The sequence below is a fragment of the Stegodyphus dumicola genome, chromosome 5, assembly GCF_044657685.1.
Source record: "Stegodyphus dumicola isolate Sdum_Otavi_A_Nest chromosome 5, ASM4465768v1".
Classification (NCBI taxonomy): domain Eukaryota; kingdom Metazoa; phylum Arthropoda; class Arachnida; order Araneae; family Eresidae; genus Stegodyphus; species Stegodyphus dumicola.
Window position 1 is genome coordinate 83,324,279 of NC_140772.1, and position 24,751 is coordinate 83,349,029.

The 24,751-nt window shown below is 31.6% G+C and overlaps 2 protein-coding genes across 6 annotated transcripts in view; one reads left to right on the forward strand and one right to left on the reverse strand.

The window, feature by feature from the left end:
- LOC118197810 (secernin-2-like) overlaps positions 1–12,427 on the reverse strand; it is a 184,228-nt gene extending 171,801 nt beyond the window's left edge. Inside the window, exon 1 of one of the 4 annotated variants that reach the window (XM_085816813.1) lies at positions 12,276–12,427. The gene's annotated coding sequence lies outside the window, so the exon portion shown is untranslated. The remainder of the gene's footprint in view (positions 1–12,275) is intronic. The other 3 variants (XM_085816818.1, XM_085816816.1, XM_085816821.1) reach the window with 3 other exon arrangements.
- kdn (citrate synthase) overlaps positions 1–24,751 on the forward strand; it is a 58,492-nt gene that overhangs the window by 2,954 nt on the left and 30,787 nt on the right. The window contains exons 1-3 of one of the 2 annotated variants that reach the window (XM_035366873.2): positions 13,048–13,070; positions 14,045–14,095; positions 14,188–14,295. In XM_035366873.2, the coding sequence (XP_035222764.1) occupies positions 14,203–14,295 (93 nt within the window). In that variant the 5' untranslated portion in view covers positions 13,048–13,070; positions 14,045–14,095; positions 14,188–14,202. Of the gene's footprint in view, positions 1–13,047; positions 13,071–14,044; positions 14,096–14,187; positions 14,296–24,751 lie in introns of those variants that run through there. The other variant, XM_035366868.2, reaches the window with a different exon arrangement.

Sequence of the window (24,751 nt, forward strand, 5' to 3'; positions counted from 1 at the left end):
TTGTTATTTTTTGATGCACTGTAATAAAAATAATAACCAAATTATTTCCCATATATTTTTATATATTTAATTAAAATTAAAAAATTATTTTATTTTTATGAAAAAAATATCTTCCTTTAGCTTAGATATTTAAGGTTCTTATTTAAAATTGCAGTTATTTAATTTAGAGTTTTTTAGCTTATTTGTACTTTTCTAACAGCAAAGAAAGTTTTAATTATGTGAAGTGCCATTTCAAAGAGTAAGAAGATAGTAACCGTTTGTGGTTGTTCTTGTTGAATAGATTTCTAGAGAAGTGACAATTCTTTTTAAATTGGACTGAAAATTCACCATTATCTTCTCTACATATAATAAAACAAAGAGTCTGTGTGTGTGTATCTTTCGTTCGCGCTGCGTGTAAGCTAATAGACCCACGGCTACGAAATTTGGTACATAGGTGCATCTAGACAAGAGCCAGTGCACCTCGAAGCGATTTTTTTCGAAATTCGAATTCGAATTTCTTTTCATTTTATGTTTTGTGACGAAATCGTGCCATTTTGAGAAATAATGGGCTATAAGAAAGCGAAATTTTACTCCACACACTCCCATTTTCACATCGTCATGAAACGTAGACACTTAGCTATTTTACGAACTTAAAATAAATTTCGTGTTTCAATAAATCGATTAAATACGAATTTATTTAACAAAGGGAACTTAACACCTTTTCAACAGGATTTTTTCTAAAAAAGTTTGTTTAAAAATGTACAGATAATTTTTCTTTGATTTTTGAACACGTTAAACTTTCATCCTCGCGACTGCTTTTACAAAAAGAATTTTGGGAAAATGATAATATTTTGTATTTTTAAAAAATTTTTTAAATGAAGCTTCTGAGTACACTTTTTTTTTTTATTCTATTGAATCTTGTCCATCCACAAAGCCACTTGAAGAGAGAACAAATTTGTTTTTACTAGATATATATTCTTCTCTTAGTTTCTTCTGCCAAACACAATACAAAATCCCTTCTGCTGATATTTTCTTTTGTAACTTCCTTATACAGAATACATGCATTTATGCCTGCTAAGTACAAAATATTGTAGAATACATGTACTGGCCAATGGTGCTTTCACGGAGTACTTTCTTGCCATTTGATCCAAAACATCTACCCCGAATTTTGTAGAATTGTAAAACTGTATTACATCAGGAACCTTCTTTTCATTAGATTCAAATTCAACTGATGAATGGAGTGTGCGTAAGAAAATTACATTTTTGTTCCTTTTACCTTGATATGATGTAAGTGTTATATAGTCCTGTTTCATAATAAATGAAGAAAAATGCTCGTTTCTTACATTTTTGAAACTAGAGGGAATTTCTCTTTTTTCATAGTTTCATGAAAAACCTTTGGTCCCCAAGTCTTGGACCACAAACTAAGAATTGGTAAGCCCTTGGTGGCTAATGCCCCCCTTACATACAACAATGCTATGAATGCTTCCAGTTCTGCTAATAAAATAGTGAAAGAGTCATTATGAAGTTTACACTTGACTTCAGCATCAGTACACTCCTTTATGACGCGTAAAATTTTTTCATTTATTATTAACTTCCACGCACTAAAAGCTTTACCAGAACAAATGTAATGTTTAGCATAGGATGTCGGTCCTGCATTTTTTCGCAAGATATTTTGCAAAGGTCGCCGACTAGAAGTATATAAAGTATTTTCTACTTTCCATACAGTTCCAACACTAGCAATTTCTTTAGAAGTGTTAGTCTGAATTACGTTGAATTTCATATTCCCTTTTGAGCGTCTACTAGTTCCCGCTTTGGCATTCTTAGGTACAGCAGAATGAGAACTCGTAGAAACAAATCCATTTGTACTTTCACTTGAGCTAGAGGATGGTATTGGCTTGATTACTCTCTATAATAAATTCAGAATCACAAGATGTTTCATCTCCATCTTTATCTGTAGAATTATTTTCAATTTCAGAACCGGAATCGGCATCAGATCATTCTTGCATCAGTTTCACGATTTCTTCATGCGTTAGTCCTTTTCTACGCACCATTAGTACGTCACTATAATACATTCGTGTAAATAGAATGAAATTTTCCATTAAAACTTGTTATGAAAAATCTATAAACATTCAGCTCTTAATAATCTCTTTTCTCTGTTTTCTTTCCACAAAGAAAGTATTGCACATATTTCAAATTTCGTGACTGGCAGATGTGAAACTATGCAGACTCACCATATTCTTTTCCTTTGTATTTTGTTTAGCAGGTGTAAATAAAAATAGTTTACAGAAGTAACAGTGTTGAGATAATACAATGAAATGTATTCACATTTCTTTTTTCTCAAAGGGGTCAAAATGACACCTGCTGTATTTCTAGGTATAATCATTTGTTGAGGCTGTAATAAAAATACGATTTTCTTGAAATCTTTACTATTTCATAAAACACAGTGATTTAGTAAAAGTCGAGAAAAGATTAAGATATTTGTGAAAAAAAAGAGCTGTCAGAAATAAAAGTTCGCTAAGTGTCAAAATGACCCCTTCTGTGATTCTAGTGTTAAAGTAGAAATGAAGACTGTTTAAGAAAAGATTGAAGCAGGTCAAGACAAAATGAGAAATTACCAGCATAATAGAAAACAAATTCGAGGCTATGGAAGGCAGAAATGACACAGTTGAAAATAAAGTTGAACACATTGAAGAAAAAGTTTCATCGGTAAAAGGAGAAATAGAAGACAGAGTTTCTGCCATGGAACAACAAATTGATGACGGGTTTTGCGGTCGCCAAAGAAGTTGATGATTTAAAGAAATTCAAAGCAACGACAGGGAGCAATCTGGATAGTTTTAAATTTTTACCCATGCCTGCTCGTCTCTCTCTGAAGCTATCGACATATGATGGAAAGACCTCCTGGCAAGCGTATAAGATACAATTTTCTATAGTTGCAGATATGAATGGATGGGATTCCCAAGCTAAGGTCTGTCATCTCGCTGCTTCTTTGAGAGCAGACGTAGCGGATATCCTTCAGACTCTTCCCGAAAATCAAAGGCTAGATTTTGAAGCTCTATCCGGTGCATTAGAGCTGTGCTTTGGGGAGAAATGTTTGAAAGACTACAGTTGGCTTCAATTAAAATTGTGTCAACAGAAGCCCACAGAAATAACTCAAGGAAACCACGGAAGTTGAAAGGTTTTCTCACCTGGCCTTTACGGAGTAACCAAGAGAAACAAGGGAAATCCTGTCCCTGCAGTACTTTATTGATGGCATCCAGGATCCCGAAATACAGATCTTAGAAAGAAAGGTGCTTCAGAAATTGAAAGAAACCAATTTAAAGCTGAGTCCTCCCAAATGTAAATTATTCAGACAGGGAGTGACGTCGGACATGTCATCTCTGTAGAAGGTGTGTGCATGAATGCTGAAAAGGTATCAGCTGTTAAATCGTGGAAATGTAATGCCCATCAGCTAAGAAGCTTCCTAGGGCTTTGCACCTATTATAGGAGATTCATGAAGGACTTTTCTTCCATCGCAAGATCCCTTCACAAGCTGACAGAGAGCAAGCAAAAATTCTTGTGGACAAAAGAAATTAAAAAGAAAAAAAGATCGAGGCTTTTAAATGCAGATGACGAAATGAGAGTGGCATTATCATTTTTACAACCAAATATAAATTAAAGTATCAAAAATAATCAAGCTCCAAGTTTCGCATTAAATATATTCTTATAATTAATCTGTAATTATAAGAATACACTCCATAAACATTTTGTTGTCTTTTTCGAACATATTATTTTATTTAACATTGAAAATTATCATAAATTATTTTACATAGTGTATTACAGTTAAGTAAAATTCTTTTTATTGTTAGTGTGGTGCCAAATTTTGAAATTATTAAAAGTGTACCACAACAACAACAACAAAAAAAAAAAAAAAAAAAAGATTTAGAATCACTTTTTTAACTTAACATGAACTGTTAACTGTTAACATCTGTAAGTGTTAAATAAATAACGAGAACAACGTATAAATTATCAATTGTAAAATATGAGAACCTTATTTACATATTTCTATACGACTTTACAATGAAAGTATAGCTATTCTACTTAAAGAAATTAAAATTGCATTTGCAAAATAAATTTTTGTAAAGCAAATATATAATAGGTTTGTTTATGAAATGTGATTGCTAATTAATTTTAAGATTTCTACAATGTAAATGAAAATTTTTTATCAGTATTTTTTGCAAATGAAGGTATACCGGCCATTTCTACGTCTTGTTAGCATATAAATCTGTCTCCTGTAGAAAATGGCAGACGTCTACTATCAAACAAAAAAAGCGCATATTGTAGAAAATATTTTGCGCAAAATATAATTACCGTAATTTCTGGAAGAAACGCAGCGGTGTTTACGTGTTTAAAACTTAAATTTTCAGCGGGTGCGGCGTTTCTACCCATGCGGCGTTTAGGTGCACTAAAAATAAAATATTTCCTATGATGGTCATTGTACATAGTTTGGATGGCCTTGTCATTGTGCATAGACTGGTGCTGTTCCCACATGAAAGACCACTCAGTTGCTTTTTGCGAACGTTATTTTGTTTACATTCTTTCCCTTGAACAAACATGCCTTATTCACCTTAAACGAGATCTCAGAACAATAACATTCTTCCCCCTTTCAAATCAACATTCTCATCAGTTCGAATACTCACTCTCCTCTGCCATTCGATGAATCTTCCAGGACCCATCCTCTCCCCACCCCTGCCTTTTCTGAAATTTTTTTCAAAGGCGGACACAACTCCACCTGCCTCGCAATAACGAACTCTGACGTATTTCCCTTTCAGCATGAATGGATTTTTCTTGGCATTCTGCCAGATACAGATCCCATCAGTTTGGGTACAAGTACTTGTTGTATAGTTTTTAAGTGAGAAGGGAGGGGAAAATTTTTGAAAATGTCCCTAAACGGCACAGAAGCTATACTGCTGATTTTAAGCTTGATGTAATTTCACGTGCTGAACAAATTGGAAATCGAGCAGCAGCTCGAGAGTTGAAGTGGACGACAGATGTATTCGACGTTTTAGAACTGAAAAAGAACTTCTTAAAAATATGCCACAATAGAAACGAGCCAAAAGAAGTGGTACTGTAAGGTGGCCAAATCTAGAGGACGACCTTGCAAACTGGATAAAGGAGCAACGAGGAAAGGGAATGGCAATTTCGACTGTAAAAATTCGCTTACAAGCAAAATTTATAGCAAAACGAATGAACATAAATGATTTCAAAGGAGGTGTAGCAGATTTATGAAAAGAAAAAATATTTCTGTGCGTATTAGAACAACAGTCTGCCAACAATTACCAATGGACTGGCAGGATAAAAAGTCATCTTTTCTAAAATATGTAACAGCTATTATTGACAAAAAAAAAAACTTCTTCGGTCGCAGATAATAAATATGGATGAAACACCGTTAGCTTTCGACTCTCCTGCAAACAGAACTGTTGATGAAACTGGTGCAAAAACTGTATCTGTGTTTATGACGGGGCATGAAAGAACGTCATTTACATGTGTGTTAGCTTGTGCCGCAAACGGTGACAAGCTAAAGCTGATGATCATTTTTAAACGAAAGACTATTCCGAAGGGAGATTTTCCTAATGACGTAATTATTTGTGCAAACGAGAACGGCTAGATGTGCGAAACAATCATGCATGAGTGGCTACAAAAAGTTTGGCAGTGTTGTGTGGGATCTTTTTTCCAACCAAAGGGGTTATTGATAATGGATTCCATGCGTGCTCATTTCTTTGAGTCAGTGAAAACCAGATGTCAAAAATTGTCTACGACCGAAGCAATAATTTCTGGTAGTTTGACAAAAATCTTACAACCATTAGATTTGTCAAGTAATAAATCCTTCAAGCTGAAGTCCGAAAGCGGTGGGAGTGTTGGATGAGTGAAGGATTGCATACATAAGCCAAAAGCGGTAAAATGCGTAGAGCATCTTATGAAGAAATTGCAAAGTGGGCAGGAAGTGGGTGGAAATCGGTAGAAACATCATCAATAATAGCAGGGTTCAAAGAAGCTGAAATTATATCCTTAGATAAAGAGACTGTAAACCAAGAGGATGAATGTGACGATCTGGAAGACTTAGATCAGGATTTACTAAATCTTTTTAATTCAGATAGTGAAGAATCAGATTTTGATGGCTTCATGTGATGTATAGTTTGCTGTAATTCATAAGTAAAATTTAAAATTTCCTTTTGTCATCTAAATTTAATATTTTGTTGTTGCAACATTTTTTATAATATAGTCTGAGTATTACAAATATGGACTTCTTTAGTGGGTAAATATAAGTATATATGTGAAGGTAAATATATTTTCCACATTTCTTACCTTTAATTTATTTTTGAGTTATGGTTTCATTTCATGCATTTTTCTTAAGTGGTATGTCATATATCAGGACTTAGGTTGAGTTTTTGCATCTATACGGCCCACGACGATGTCACGCGCAATTTAATCTATTGCAACGTTTACGCTGATGCAGCGTTTCTGTGTAATTTTAATTTTTTACCACCATTTTTCTCGAGTGCGGCGTTTACGATGATGCGGCCTTTCTTCCGGAAATTACGGTATACATTTAGGATGGAACTAAAAGAAATAATAAAGGAATCCAAATTTCATATATTACTTTTTTTTTTAATTCCCAGGCTTTAACTGCTGTAGCTTTCTCAATTAATGAGACTCTTAAAAAAATAGGTAAAAATATATTTATGGGTGCCTTTGGCAAAATTTGGTGATTTTTGGAGGTACGTGGATACCAAGTTTGCACAGTTTGACTTGTTATTTTGGCTTGTGTAGCAGAAAGTCAAAATAGCAAGCCCACAAATTCGCTATCCATGTACACGTTGACCTATTTTCACTTTAAAAAAAATCAGAGAATTGCACCAACTTGGCATCGTGCACGCCCTTGACTTTATCCATGTACACAATGACCCATTTTCACTTAAAAAAAATTAGAGAATTGCACAAACTAGGCATTACACACTCTTTTGACTTTGTCCAAGTACACATCGATCTGTATTCACTTAAAAAATCAAAGGAGCAGTCAACAAAAAATATATAATCTCAGTAAACTGCATTTTAAACCAAACAATGAAGTAACATAACAAAGGAAATATCCACTTATTTACAAATTAACGTGTCTTCAGTTAAACAAAATTCCATAACAGCATCTGAAAACTTCCTAAAATTTGCATACTGGCATCGCGACAGAAATTCACAAAAATAAGTGTCAAAAATATCATCCAACATTCGACCATATGCATTTCCTTCCTACAAACAGGACACTTAATAATGGCTGCTAAGTAAACCTTTGTTTACACACCTGTCAATTAATGCTCTTTTCCCCTTTCTTTCCAAATCATACAGAAACTTCAAATTAATCTTACCATATCCAACCATCGACCATTTAAACCGCAAAACAAGCAATGTACTTCCTAAGCCTCACAAATCAAATTACAGTTCCTTACAAATCTTTTCTCATAATTCAAAATGTACTGCAATCATGCAGCCAATTATGTCATAATAGGGTTTCCATAAAACTTAACTACTCAGGTTACCATAAATGAAACAACAACTTGGCGATAAATGAAACAACTTCACGATAATACAAGGGTCACCCTTCAATCTACTCTAACCAAAAAATATAAAAGTTTTGATTGAAAAGTAAAATATTATTTGAGAATGCAAGTTTTGAAAAATGAATTTTGAAAATTTTAGTTCAACAGTGTCATTCATAATTGGTCAACATAGTCATAATGAAATTTGAAGCGAATAATATTGTCTGTGCAGGTAAGGTGATAAAATAAAATGCATGTATTAGGTATAACATTTTAATGCAGACAATAATAAACGGATTATATTCTCAGGGAATCATTAGGATTTAAAAATATATTTAAAACCTTCAAACCTCTTTGTACATTAATGAAAGGGAGTAATTTGTTGAACGACACCCGGAATCCCTAACAAATCCTCAGGTACACATATGTCGTAGTCCAGTTTCGTTCATTTCAAAGCTTTTCACAAAGTTTTTTTTTTTTTTTTTTTTTTTCCGTTGACCAGAAATTCTGAATTTTGTTGGCATGAAAATGGATGAGTGAGAAAGTGATACATCATGGGAACAAATTTCGCTGCCTCGACATCATCGTCATGTATTGCTCTCATTTGAAGGTGATAATTCATTAGAGAATGGTTGTATAGATAATAATACAACAGGTGATCAGGGACAGTTTGATCCAAGAGGGAATTAACCTAGCTTTACAGCATTTGCGGGCACATGTGGTATTGACATAAATTTAAAACCTTCAAACCTCTTTGTACATTAATGAAAGGGAGTAATTTGTTGTGGATCTCATGACATGTTGAGGGGGTATCCACTCAGAAATCCAAGGCCTAACGACACCCGGAATCCCTAACAAATCCTCAGGTACACACATGTCGTGGTCCAGTTTCGTTCATTTCAAAGCTTTTCACAAAGTTTTTTTTTTTTTTTTTCCTGTTGACCAGAAATTCTGAATTTTGTTGTCGTGAAAATGGATGAGTGAGCAAGTGATACATCATGGGAACAAATTTCGCTGCCTCGACATCATCATCATGTATTGCTCTCATTTGAAGGTGATAATTCATTAGAGAATGGTTGTATAGATAATAATACAACAGGTGATCAGGGACAGTTTGATCCAAGAGGGAATCAACCTAGCATTACAGCATTTACGGGCACATGTGGTATTGACATAAATAATATCAAACACACAAAATTGTCTCAATGTGGAAGACTTGCATGCGAAACTGATCACAGAAGAAATGCCTCATCGAATAAGCGATCAAAGAAATATGTAAGCAGTGCAAAAAACAATCAGTAAATGCTTCGATGCGTGTAGATTGGTGGGTGCCTATGAATAAAGAAAAAATAAAGCACTTTGGGCTCATTATCTTGATCCATGCATAACTTTATGATAGACCAGGGATCCTATATATTATCATCCATTCCCAAATAAAGTAATGAGCAGTAACCCATTTGAGGTCCTTTTAAGGATGCTTCATGAAACAGCAGATGTTACCAGCCATTTGTGGAAAATCCAGCCAATTATCTACAAGTTGAAAAAAAAAATTTAAAGTATTATCATTCGACGAAATTGATTTCTATTGATGAATCAGTGATTCCATTTCATGGATAAATTATATTCCGACAATACATGAAGCAAAAGTGACACAGGGAATAAAAATTTCCGAACTAGGCTGCGGTCTCAGATATACATGCAGCTTTCATGTTTATAAAAACAAAACTTTCAGCGATGTGAATGCAACACCAAGGAATATAGTTATGAATCTATGTGAAGATGTATTCCATAAAGGCCATACCTCTGTACACAACTAGTACACAAGTGTAAATTTATCCAAAAAATTCATAAAAAAATACCCATTTGATCGGTACTCTCCAAAATAATCGCAAAGATAATCAGCGGAGCGCAATGAATTGGAAGTTTGATCTGTCAGCACTATCCTTATCTTCAGGGCAGATGTTTTTATTTTATTTGGCTTATCATTCCTTACTAAATGTAGTATTTCATCTCGATGTACTCCGTCTTTGATATGATTTAAATCAAATTCCTCCTCATTATAATTTGCTTCCGATAGTGAAGAAAGTGACACAGAGGTTATTGAAAACGAAAAAATTTTGATTGACAAATTAGTCGGTATTCTCGACACAGTAATTATAGGACTTGAACAGCGGAACTTTGTAACTGAAGAAGAAATTATGTTTGTTTATAGAATTAAAGAGAAAGTATTATCACATAAAACGAAGCAACTTAAACAACTTACAGTGAAAGAAATGTTTAATAAAGTAAACAAATAAATATTAAGCTTTTTTTTTTTTTTTTTTTTTTTTTTTGTAAATTTTGATACCCATTAAATCATAATTGTTCTTTATTTCATAAATTACGGTTTCATATTTTTAATTTTATAATTTCTGCATGCCATTTTACCAGATTTAAACTGATGATCTATAATCCTGAAAAATCGATAATCCGGAATCGCCGAAGTCCCGACGAGTCCGGATTAATGACTTTTGACTGTATTAAGGCATTTTACAGTGAAGAAGGATGAGCAAATCGACACAGGTACAAAACCCTAGGTGTCACTTGGGGAAAAAAAAAAAGGAAGGCAGCGCACAAAGTTAGGAGGTATTGCATTGGATGTTGTACACAAATATTAAGTTCAAAGATGTTGAAAAATTTTAATGCAAAAAGTTATAACCTTCTGTAATCAATGTACAAGCAAACATCACCCTTGTTTCCACATTTTAGAAGATTGCATTAATGTTTTTAGGTATTATATTCTTTTTCTTAAAGTATTGACCAAACAAAAACCAATATTGCCTAAATTAAATGTCTATATGGTCCAGTGAAGTGTAAATGGAATGTCTAGCTCTGGTCCATCGGGACCCACTATAGCATTAAATATATTAAACAGGGAAATATCCAGGACTCAAGTTGATAAAAGGTTGGGTTCTCTAAATCCAGCACAAATATTTTTAATTACTAATTTCAACTGTTTATCATAAGATAGAAAAATATTTTGAATGTTGATTAGTACATAGCAAAACTGCATTTATCTTTTCCAAGCAGATAATCATAAGCAGGATTTTTAATGTGCTGCTATGTTAGGGGATATTGTCATACTTTGACAATGATATTGCTCGGGAGATAATTTTTAATAGGTTTCAAAATATTTTAAAGTTTTATTTGTTTTGCAGTATTATTAACATTTATAAATAATCATTGATTTTTAATCTTCTTCCATTTCTTTGGTTACCTTCCCAGTACATCTGAATTTACATGTATTGCATTGCTAGAAAGTTTGTAAAGTGCAGTTTTATAGTACCAGTATGATACGTTTTCATTGTTCTGTTTATTTGAGAATTAAGTTCAAATATCTCTTACTTTTATACATACAAAGAAAAGAAAGAAATTAATCTGTAAGCATACAGTGGATTTTATTATTATTTCATTTAATGTTGGAAATGCCTTATGCATATAGAATCCCAATTAAGCTACCATATTTATGTAAACTGTGCGTATCACACTATCTACAGTGTTTAATGTTATGTCCGATTTCATGCAGTCACTGTATTACCTACAAATTCTGTTGTAAAATTACTGTGTATGTTATATCTACTGTTTTTACTTGACATTAAAAAAATTGTGAAAAATAAGGCTATGTTATTTTGGGAAGCACACTTCGATATTTCTGGGAAACATTTCACAGACTGTTAAATATAGCAGCTCTAATCCCAAACTGCTATTGGCTGTTTAATATCAGTGTGAAATAATAAATGTTGCGACATTGTATTTAGAAAGGTATTCAAGATAGCCATCTGACTTTCAACTCGTGTGCTAATTTTATATAAAAATTATGTGTAATATTTTTAACAAGATTATTCATGAAATATATAATAACATTAAAAAAATTTTATTTATTGCCTAAAAGTCTTGACACATTTTTAAACTTAGAACTGTAATTATAAATCTTAAATTGTATTTTGCATAGTGTTTTTAAACATAAGTGTGTCTGAATTCTTTTTTAACTGTACTGTGGTATTACTTTGCTTTCTCCCTGCCTTTGTTTAATAGTTATTTATAAACATGATATTAATACATTCAGGAATATCGCTGTAAAAATTAAATTTTTACCATATTACCTTACTTTATATTTTCCAAGGCTTGTTTAAAACTTTGAGGAAAAGCATTGGCTATTCCATATACATTTTAAAAATATTATAAAAATATTTGATTAACAAAAGAATTTCTTTTGGAAATTGCCTTTAAACCCTTGAATACCCTCCCCTTCCAAAAAAAAAGGTAAGCTATATTTTCAACAATTTTTCTGTTTATCTTTGAGTAAGAATTTCAAACTTTAAAAGAGTTAATGTTACTTCCTTGTTATCATACAGATTTTGTGAATTTAATAATTATCACATATAATTCTGAGGTTAGGAAGTTGTTTTTTCAACCGTAATATTACTTCTGTGTTTTTTTGCTATTAATTATAAATTCTTAAAAGTAATAAGTTGTAAAAATATGAAAGAAAATGTGTAAAGCTAAAATAAAGGCTTTCCATCATGTATAAAAATAATGCCATAAACCTTTTTTGTGTGTATTTACATACAAAACATGTTTTAATTTCTCTTTAAAATTATTTGCAGAACTTTTGTAGATTTGGAAATTTAGGCCTCATATTCTAATATCATTATGACTTAAATAAAAGTATTAAGGAATAATACTTACTTACTTGTTACTGCTGGTTAACTCATTTTCAGTAGTTTAGAAGTAATCACTGAATATCATGAAGGAATTAATCTTTACAAATGTATCTTAATCAGTGGAACTCTTTGAGAAGTTTACTTTCTTAGGTCTACCTCATTGGTTGAATGCTTTATCTTGTTCTTATCAGTTTTCTCTAGGCTGAACAGTCTCTTGGAGATATCTTGTGTATACACTTGTGTATTCTGTTTCCTATAAAAGTAGAATACTGGTTTTTCTCTTCTTAAAAAAGAAAAAAAGAGATTTTTTTTTAAATAAATTGTCAGTGAAAAACTTTTATTTGATTTATACTATTGCTTACTTTCTCGATTTCTAAAAATAATTTTATTTATTATTAAAATATAAATATGTTTAATATTATGCTTTAAGAAACAAGATCTGATATACATATTTCTTAAATGGAAGTGAATGTGATTTTAATGTAAAGTCTTTTCTTAAAATTTAATAATTTTTTTATCAGAATCATTCTTTATCATAACACTTAAATTCTATAATTTTTTAACACTACTAAATTTTTTTAAAGCTGCATAATATTTTAATGCTTTTTAAACTGTAACCAGTCTGTAATATTACTGTTAAATATTGTTGCTTATTATGGGGGGAGGTAGGGGATCTTGCTACATCTGAATAATGAAATGTTTCCTAAAATTCAAAAGCATACTTTTGCATTTTTTTTTTTTTTTTTTTTTGTTCAAAGAATGAAGTAGTAAAATAAAATAAAAGTCAGTGAAATACTACAGCATTTCATATATCTCATAGGTATGTTTATTTAATTTTGAAAAATCCATTTACTAATAATTAAATTAATTTTTTTAGTATTTTATCAGATAAAATATGGAAAAGTAAATTTATATTTTTGATATAAATGCCAAAAATGAGTTGTTAATTCTGAATTATTATAGTATGCAAGCTTTTGACCAAGAGGGGTGTTTTCTTTGTTCCAGTTGCAAATATCTATGCAATCATTTCTTAATACTCAGTTTAAGTGTCTGTTCATAAATTTAGTATCTGCCTTTGGCATATGTGATAATATTTAAGACCAATTTATCTAAATCAATTTACAAGATCTGTATTGTCAAACTGAAGTTGAAGTTTTATACAGATTTTATGTTTTTTTAAAAAAAGCAAAATTCAACCCTAAACTGATGTTGGGGTTTTAATTACTTTGCTTCAATAACCTATGTTTGTCCTTCAATTCCTTAAGTTTGTCTCCTCCAAAATGTGTAATTTTGTTTAGTTTCAAGTTTCAGTTAGCTTGTATGCTTCGTTATGTTTTATGTAATATTTCTATTATGAGTTTTTATATAATGTTTCTAGTAGTTTCACCTCTTACTTGCTAACTCTTGCCAACATCTAAAAACATATTCTGTGTGTTCCTCGAGCTTTCTCGGCTTGCTTTTCAAAAATTTATAAAAAAAAAAAAATAAAAAAAAAGTTTCTGCAGAAAATCCACTGATGAAGTCATAATTTGTGTTTTAAAATTTATATGAGAACAAAAACTAAGTGTTGTAGAATTAAAAACTAACTTCATCAAATGAATAAAACTATTGCAAATTATATTATTAAAGTATTATACTTTTAAAAAAATCAGCTTGTTAAACAAAATCTAAATTATTCATAAAGGACTTATTTGGACATATCCATGCTTTATTTTGTTTATTTTTTTAATTTGTATGGTCCTAAAAATGCTTCATATGTATAATTTTAAAATCATTTTTTTTTTTTTCTTTCAGGCTCCTTTTGCACCACTTTCTGTGCTTGTGAAACATATCAGTGATACAACGGTAAAATATTTTTCTCTTAAAAAAAATTGTATGCATGTTTGTATCATCTGAAATATTTTTATATTATTAATTTTAAAAATTATATATTTCAGGATTTAAAGGGTCTTATGGCAAAAAAGATTATAGAACATCAGAAGAATGTTAAAAAATTCCGTGAAATGTATGGAAGTAAAGTTATTGGAGAAATAACAGTTGATCAAGTAAGTTGGGAAAGATAAAGATTAAAAGAAAAATTATATATTGATATATGTGATATTTTAAATTAATGCAACTGCATATATTTTTAAATCATCATAAATATTTGCTTAACATATAGTCACTCAAAAAAGTATTGGGACACAGTACAAGTTCCCAGTATTATCATAACATATAACTTAAATATACAAATGAAACAAAACGAAAAGAAAGAGTACATCACATTTTAATAACTCGAACAAAAATCATATAGTGATGTGTAATTTTTACAATGTAAAGTAAAAGAAGTCAGGTCAAAAAGTTATCCAAGAAAGTATTAGGATACTATCCAATTAATTAAGGGAAAAAAAAAACACAAACTTGGTGATTAATATCTTGTTGTACCACACTTGCACTTCATGACCTCTCGCTCTCGATTTGGCATGGATTTACCTAATTTTGCTGAAAATGATACATCATTGCTGGTCCACTCTTTGGTAAGATATTTTCTTAACTCCTTTTTAGAAATACGGTGTTCATTGATTTTTTGCTGTAAATAAACCTACAGATATTTAGTTGGATTAAGATCTGAATTCTGGGCAGAGTCTTAATCATACCAGGGTGCTGGTAAAAGATCCATAGTTTTTCATATGTCAGCAGTATGTTTTGGGTCATTATCCTGTTACAATTTAAAATGTCTAGATATTTCCAATTATCACTTTGCTTTAAATTTCACTTTAGAACGTTAGAATAGACCTATTTATTCATTATACCATCTATAAATTTCCTCACACCAGACCATTTGGTGGATGTCTCTATATTTCAACAGTAGATTGCACATTTTTCATATGCGCTGCTGTATTTCGCATGCACTGCTTGCCATCCAATCCAGAAATGTTATATTTGCTTTCATCCATAAAAATGACATTTTTCCAAAATACCGTTGGCTGTTTTACATACATTTTAGCAAATACCAATTTAGCCTTTCGATTTTCTTTGCTAATGTAGAGCTCTGTCCGAGGTATTCTTGCATAATGCTTATGTTTTTCTTACAACATTTTTAACAATTTCGGGATGTACATTTCCCAAGCCTACTTTTTTAGAGTCAATTTCAATGCGCTTGTGTTAATGTAAATTTGTCTCAATCCATCTTTCTTCACATTCACGAAATATTCTTGTATGCTCTAATCTTTGACTATTTTCAACCCTGTTTGCTTTCTTGAACCTGCAAATGATACTTTATTAAATTAGCAATGTGAATACAAATTCTAAAGCTGTAACAGTCACTTTTGTTTTATTGTTATTGTATTTACTATGGATAGAAAAACATGGGACTTATCTCATGAGGAAACAAGGTCTAAAAAATTTCAGGAATGAGGAATTATTTGCTCAGAATGGAAGTGCTCGATAAACCATAAAATGAATCTCTACTTCAATTCAAAGGAAGCACCAAAATAGAGATGTGAAGATATGACATGCCGGGGAAAGAATAAAAGGATTACATTTTCAAAATTGCCTTGACAGAGAATCAGTTTCTTAATGGCAGTTTGTTTCATTTATGTATAGTGTTTAGAATTAACTTCCCTTGAATTTGGTCAGTATAGACTTGATATAGATCATTGTATTGTTATTGACTGGAACAGTTAGGTAAGGTAAGTCTGTGGCCGTGCATTAATGGCTCCACCATCAGTTAAAATATGTGGCACTGTTAATGTTGTGGAAGCTGATGAAAGTCTGTTTTTGCATCGAAAGAATGATGTTGATCCTATCCTTCTTTCCCAGTGGGTGTACTGCGGAATTGCCGAGAAACATGAGAATGTTTTTATTCGTTGTGGCTACACACTCTGCCAGAACTTTGATTAAAGTTATTAAAGAAAATATTATTGATGGCACTATAATATTACTGAGTTCTAAAGGGTATAATACTGGAAAATTAACAGATGCTGAATTTGAAGATTTCTGCATTTATCTTAAATATGACTCTATTGGTCTCGATACTGGTTGTCATGCGTAAACTATTAAAAGGTTATGGAGGAGTGTGAAGTAGTGAACACCAAAATGGAGATGTGAAGATATATACCAAGTAAAAAAAAAAGATTATGTGGTCAAAATTGATTTGAAGGATTGGGAATCAGTTTTACATAACAGCAGTTCGTTTCATGCATGGTGTTTAGAATAAACTTCCAGTGAATTTTATCAGTGTCAACTTGATATGAATCGTTGCACTCTTGTTGATTGGAACATGTATATAAGGTAAGTCTGTGGCCATTAATTAATGTCTAGACTGTCAGTCAAAATAGGTGGCACTGGTATTATTGTCAAAGGTCAGAGAAGTCTGTTTTTGTTATAATAATAAAAAAAAAAAAATAAAATAAAAAAAAAAAAATTCCTTCCACCCCCAGTGGGTGTGCAGCAGGATATGCCAAGAAATGAAATAATGTTTTTCAGTTGCTGTGCCTAACCGCTCTGTCAGAACTTTGCTTAAATGTTATTGATGTTACTATAAATATACTCAGACTTTTGGTAAGATTATAATGTTGGAGAATAAAAAGAAGCCATATTAGAACATTTCTTTGTTAAACATTAAATATAATTTTATTTATCCTGATACTGGTTGTCATAATTTTATGAATATCTGTTATGTTACTTTTTCCCTTGGATTTTTCTTCAACATAATTCTTTTATGAATGTTTTGGCAATTATTTTTATGCTTCGAATTTTACACCAGGTTGTCAGCTTTTGCTGATACCTGAGCTGGTCCCGATAACTTTTTCTCCTGAAACCTTGCATCTAAAATTATACTTTAAAGAATATGGTAGTAAATTAAATTTTATTTATGCGGTATGAAGAATTTCTTCAGTTCCTCATTTCAGAAGTGCTCCAATACTTTTTTTAACATCTCTTTGCATTTAAATTAAATTTAAAAGGCTAGAAAAAAATTGCAATTCTAAAATAGCAAAAAAGAAATTCTTTATACTTGATGTTTGAGCATATCTTGATGTTTTGTTTTTTGCTTTATTGTGATTCATGTTTTTAGTCTGCTTACTGTTTTTGATCTTTAATAATATACATTATGAAATTAAACTACATAAAATTATACAATCGTATGTATGATATTTTAAATTTATGTAACTGCATGTTTTTAAATTTTTATAAGCAACATATAAACAAGGAAATAAGAAATAAAATTCCAGAAATCTTGATATCAATAAAATAGAATCAATATAAGGTTATTTACTGTTTTTGATCATTAATATTATTATGATATTTTTAATATGTAAATTTAAGTTTTATAGTAACTAAAAGAAATTAATATACCAGATTTTGAAAACAGTATCTACAATCTTTAATTACTTAACCCACCAGCGGCCGAGCGGTAAAGTCGCTGAACACTGGTAGTTCAGTCCAAGGTTCGAACCCCGTGAACGGGCTGGCTGCATGGGCGTTTTTGTGGTTTTTCCCATGTGTAACGTGTATACGAGCCAGTTTCCCTTAGAAAGTCCTCCACGAAGGCATCCCTCCTCTTAGGCAGATAGCCCTCGAGGCTTTGCCATAATCACACACACACACACTTTAATTACTTAACCCTTGAATGCATGAATTTTTATTTTCAAAGTCAAAAATATATTAGAATTGATACCAAATAAAATAGGAAAAATAATTTTTAAAAATCTGAACTAAGTTATTCCAATTTTTTAAACAAATTATTAATTTTTACAAAAAAAAATTATGACAGGCAAATGTGTAATAATACATACCTTATAAACTTGTTCAAACAATTTTAAAACTTTGAATACATCACAATAACAAAAAACACAAAATCAAACACAAATGATGTCCACACCTTGCATATCAAGTCACACAATAATGACCATTACGCCATTAGTGGTGCCACCACACCGAAACTTTCAAAATTATATACGTGAACAGTATGTATCCAATTGGTTACACTATGCGGTAAGCTAAAATTTGTGTTTTGATTTTATTTACATGACTAAATATCAATATGTTGCCAAATGCAATGCTACATGCATTTAAGGTTTAATGCCAACCAAAGCATATTCTTCTTCTAATCAGAAAGTTTAGAATAAAATTATGAAAACTGTACACTGGTGAATTACTCGCATTTTCTCAAGTCTTTGTAGAATGAAAATTTGCTTAATAAAATATTTGTAATGCTTTTTTTAATTACTTAAAAGCAAAAAGTAGTATGTGTTTAACTATAGTAATCTTTTTCATTTTGAAACAACAGCAATACTTCACATAGTCTAGGTAACCAGATCCTCAAATTTCCTGAACTATTTGAAAACTGATTAATCGATGAAATAAATACATACAAAAAAGGATTACTGGTTTTAAAAAAAAAATCTTATTTTCCATTGCTTCAAATGTGGTTAATAAATTTAAATATTTGCATTTGAAATAATTTTAGAAAAAACCTTCCAAAATAATTTTGTTTTTCTAATTTTATGAAGTAAGTTTAGGAATGTATTTTTTAAGTTACTATTCCTTATTTTATTTATTTATCCGTGCATGTGCATCATAAGTCATTTTTATTTTTTAAAACTTGTAATATTGATGTCTGCATGTTTTTCTACTTTGGCTTTTTCTCCTCATTCATTTCTTTGTAGCAGTAAATTGTGTTGTTTATTTTTCTGCAAACTGTTACATTATTATGCTCAATGTAGTCATCAACTTCATAGTATGCTTTGACAAGGTTTTAGCCATTTTCAATAATTTTTTTTTATTATTATTCAGCTGTTAATATTCATGCAGGCTCTTCAATATACTCACTGTTGTTTAAGTTATCCTGCTATTGTTCTTGTGTGTCAGGTGTAGGAAACAGTTAGTCTCTAGGCCAAATGCAGCCCTTTTAATTAGTTAATCCAGCCCATTATGAAATCCTGTGCAATGATATTTTCATCTCTTTGTGGCTGATCGACATCTACTTGATTCTGCATGTAAACTATCAAAATCGGCATAGCTGTTGTTACAGTGTGTAATCGAATATATATATTCGTGACTATACTAACACTCAACCTAAACTGAGAATACTAGATATGCTGGAAAGCATGTGCATCCACGAAAGAATATAGTTCTATCATTTCTAGCAGCTTCACTGTAGAAACTAAGCAATGAAATTTGAATACTACTGAGGTAAAGAATGACCATGAAAGAGAGCTTTGGGAAAAGACATTTCACTATTAAATTTTTATTTAAAAATGGATTAGTAGACATGTCAATCATTTGATGACCAATAGGAGTAGATAATTTAAAGGAAACCGTATTTAATTTTAATTTGCAAGATATTCCAGTTCAGATTCACTTAGAACTGATTGATTTGCAGTCAAATCATTTGTTTGACAAAGTTTCATTGGAGCAAATTAAAATTTTTTTAATGTAAATGAATTAAAAAAAATTAGGGATTATATCAAAAGTATTTAGTTTTATTTGGATTGACATGTGTATGTGAAAGGTTCTCGGTCTGACCAAGAGAACGTACTCCAATCAGCAAAAATTTGTGTTTCTTACCTGGGTGCAGGTGACATTAGTTTGTATGTCAAGTTTCAACTTGTTCTGTCATGTAGTTTGTTTAAACGAATTTTTGCAGTAGATGTCTTGCGTGTTGTTCATTAAAATGGATAAGCTTGAATATCATGCAGTCATAAAATTCTTCATTTTGGATGGAGCCCTAAAGAAATTCATCCAAAGTTGAAAAAAGTTTACGTAGACTCTACTCCTTCCATGTCAACAGTTAAAAAGTGGGCAGCTGAATTTTAACGTTGTCGCATATCCCTCAAAGATGACCCATGTAAAGGAAGGCCAAAAGACTGCAACCACACTGAAAACCATTGAAAAAGTGCTTGATATTGTGTTGGATGATAGGCAAATGAAGGTGTGTGAGATAGCTGAAGCTGTGGGGATATCAAAAGAAAGCGTGCGAAACATCTTGCATAAAGAATTAAGGATGCAAAATGGGTGCCACATTTGCTGAATGCTGATCAAAAGCAAATGTGCAAACGATTTTCACAGCAATCTTTGTACCGATTCAACAGGGATGCTACCGATTTTGTGCGGCGATTTGTCACCATGGATGAGACATGGATCCATGACTACACGCTAGAAATGAAACAGTCCAAACAGTGGGTGGAGCGAAGTCAATCTCATCTACTGGAAAGGTCATGGCCAATGTGTTTTGGGATGCGGAAGGGAGCTTATAGTGATTACCTTGCAAAAAGGAAAACAATTATAGGTGAATATTACTCCATCCTTCTTGACCAGCTGGATGCCAGAATTCGTGAGAAAAGGCCTGCCTTGAAGAAGAAAAAAATTGTCTTTCACCAGGACAATGCACCTGTACACAAGGGTGCGTTGGCGATGGGGAAAACTGTGGGATTTGGTGTACTATTTGCTTGGCCATCCCCTCCTCCATTCTCCTGATTTGGCATCCTCAGACTTCTGTCTTTTCAAACTGGAAGACATTTGTTTCTGAGAAGCCCTTCACATCCAATGAAGAAGTTGATAGGATCGTAGATGAATATTTTCACAACCTTCCAGACTTTCACTTCCGGGAAGGACTTCTGATATTGAAGAAATGCTGGACCAAGTGTGTTGAAGTCAAGGGAGATTATGTAGAAAAATAAAATCATTTTTTAATAGTTGCAGTCTTTCAATGTCAGGCTGAAAACTTTTCACATTACTCTCATATGCATCAGTAGTTAATCCTCTTATGTGATGCCATGCCGCTTAGCACAACTCAACTTGGAGATGGTGTGTTGTTGCAATATGCAATAGTACGATCGTGCAAGACTGGATATTTCACATCACTAAGCCTAGCTTTAAAAAAAAAAAAAAAAACTATTTTTTAACCCCCCCTTTTTTTTTTTCTTTCTAAGTAATGGTACTTAACAGTAATATAATCATAAATATAGAATATCAAGAGATTCTGAAAAAAATTGTAACTAAAATCTAAATCCAAAATAAAATATTTGACTCATCTTGATGAAATGTTGTAAAAAAAACTTACTTAACCTTATAGTACGGAGCATGGGGGAATTTTACATGAGCAAGCACGAGTCCTATTTTTTACGACATCTGTTATTTTATTGTTTTTGGCATGAAAAATGACAGAAATGAGTAAATATTGATAATAAATTTGTTAAAACATGAAATATTAACCTTATTACTGCAAAATACAAATAATATCAAATTTAAATGATAGTAAATTATTTTTAAATGTTCAAATCAGTAAGGATGAAAAGCAATGATGTATTTTATTATAAAATTTTATTATTTAATATCTATTTCTTAAAATCCAAGCTAGTTTTAGTATTCATATGTCCTGTACTGTTGATTTATGATCGAATCGAAGACAACTTTTCAGAAATAAAAATCTTGTGTAGATCATCACAGCTCTTGTTATTTCAATTCCAGTGCTATCTCATGAGAATTCTTTTCCATTTACATGGAGTCCTTTTTCTTATTCCTATCATATATAACAATTCAAATTAGGCTATAATTTCCACTCAAGTAACAGTGCTATTATTCTCACATCCTAAAGCTTCCTTGTCTTCTTTTTCTTCATCAGATAATTCTTGAAAAATGTGAGCAAAATCAGCTGGTTGCACATATTTTTTTACCATGAAAAACTGATATAAAAATTATAGACTCGGAATTTATATGAATTAAAATATTACACGTCAATTAATTATAAATAAACACATCAATTAATAATACACATCACAATATTACAAAATATTTTCCGAATACTTCCCCCCCATGACCGCGCGTGCGTGTGATAACTTTTACGAAGAAGCTGCCACGTAGCGCAAAAGCCCAGTAAAAAACAAAAAATGTCATATGACTTCCTTTTGGCACATTCCATGATGTGGGGAAGGGTTGAAAGAAGGAATAGAAATGACATTCAGACGTCTCAGCTGCGATAATCAAAAAGTGTGTATTAAAAACCGAATTTGTCGTAAATTTTGAGCATAGTGTGTGTGCCGGAAGGTTAAATCTATATCTCGTATGTAAAAAATAAAATATATGATTAAATATTACAGCATAAATGATTCAGAAAATAGACATTTTATGATAATCTGGTCACTTTCATTGGTTATGAAACACATTTTCAGGTCAAACCTTTTAATTACACCCCCAACAGAATAATTAATCCTAGGAATTTTCTCATTTGAGGCATATCTACAGAAGTATGTTGATTTTGGATGAAGATGGATTTTCACTTATCTTTTGTTCATAGACCTTATTAGTTTCTTCAACTGTTATGTTTAAATTATTGGGAAAAAATGTTGAAAAAATCAGTTTCATTCACATAATTTTGAATTAAGTTTACTTCTGCAATTCCTGTAAATTCATAAGGCTTCTGTTACTTAAAAGATCGAGTTTGTGGTGGAGTAGCCTCTGTTCTGCTGGATTGTGAGGTGAAAGCAAAACAAACTTCCAGTTCAGTCTCTGAGAAAATTTAGGTAACAGAATCACTATTCTCACTTAAATCTCTAGTGTCAGAATAGTCACTCATGGGCTCGAATGGACACTGATGGTGTTTACAATTTGAATATACTCTTCTTCCGTTAAAAACTTCTTTCTCATAGACATCGTACTATTAGTTTAACTTTCTTACCCAGTGCAAAAAAACTTAATATCTGCTATCTAAAGAAGATCAAACTGAATACAAACTGGAGTAACTGTAGTAAACTTGGAATGCCATCTAGTGATTCTAAAAGAATGTGTATGTTTGAAAGTGCATATATGCCACACCCATCTGGAAGGTCAATTCAAATGACGATGCACTAGTGCATCATCTGGCTGCTAGTGCCATTTGGAATTGATGCATATTATTTCACACCTGTCTGTGGAGGGTAGTTTAGCAACATGCTCTTGCAAAAGGGGTTAAGGATTACTACAGGTGAAATGGGGCCTAATTTGGATGAAATAATTTCAAACGAGCATTCGAGATTTCACATCTTACAGTAAACATATATTATTTTTTTTTTTTAACAAACAGTGTGTAACTACACAACTGTACTCTTTTATTACACTGTGTTTACAAAAAATTGTAATGAAAATAAAACTATGTAAAGCTATAAATTAAAAAAAAAAACGTGTTTATTTATAGATGCTTTTCCTGTTTGTTATTCTTGAAATTTATGTGCATGTTTTATATTTCATTGGTTGACCCTCATGCAGAGCCATTGTACCCATTGTTCACTACCTGGGGCTTATGTAAAAGGGAAAAAAATCTGAGATAAAATGCTATTTTTAAATTATTAGTTTGTAAATTTCTACTGAGGAGGGATGTGTTGTCCATTGCATCCTGACAAACAATATTTGCACCACAAAAGATTATCACTCAAGCACCATTGCACCTTGCAACAGCTCTGCTCACATGATTAATGTACTAAAAAAGACCTTTTTTGGGCCCGTGATTAAAAGTATTTGCCCACCCTTGATCTGTGTTAATAAGTGCACCATTATCTAGTTCATTAATGATGGATATGGTGCACTGAATTGTGGGATGGAATCTGATTTAAGTTGCTGTCACTTCCTACTATGCTGTTTATGACTTCAAAATGAGTTTCAGAATCTATAAAATCATTTGCATGATCCATGCAATCCTCATATTGTTTGCCATTAATTCATTTCGTGCTTTGCATATATTTTCTGTAACATGTCTGGTGTTATAACTCTTCGAAATTCCATTAAGCTAAGCTCATTTTTGCCTTTGTGGATTTTATAGTGTGTAAAAATAAGTGTAATGCAAATAATAGGCCTTAACTGTCACGGTGATATTTTGATCCATTGGTTGAATCAATAACATCATGTGTGGTGGAAGAAAAATAATTCATACATTTTCATTTAAATCACAGATACCAATTGGATGAGCTGGTGCATTGCCTGTGACTAATAAAATCTTAAAATCTGATTTTTTTTTTTTATATGCAGCAACATTTAGTGTGAATAGAACTGATAAATCAATCTTCAGATAAAGCTCTTGTGACCCTTGTTTTCTTATTTGAATACCACAACAATGAGAGCTTATTATTTTGATTAATTTAGGCACTTTATGATTCTGCACACCACACAAGCATCAATTGTATTTTGAAATTCTCTGCTTTGTTTTCACATAACAGTGTGACATAATGTTTTTTCTTGAAATTTTATATCCAAGGCTTTTCATTCACTGCTCTAAAATTGTGTGACAGTGATTTTTTTCCAGAATAAAGCCATTTATCAGTGATTGCTGTGAATATCAATTCATTGCTTAAAATGGCAAAAACCACCCATGACTTATAGTAAAATTTTCACTAGTCCCCCTCACCTTCATTTTCTGTATCATCAGTAGCTTTCAAATCATTGTAAATCATCATTTTGGCCCGGATTTCCATTTGACTAAGTGGAAGTCATTTTAAGTCTTGAATCCATATGGATAATAGCTAAGCCATATTTACTGCTGAAGTGCTT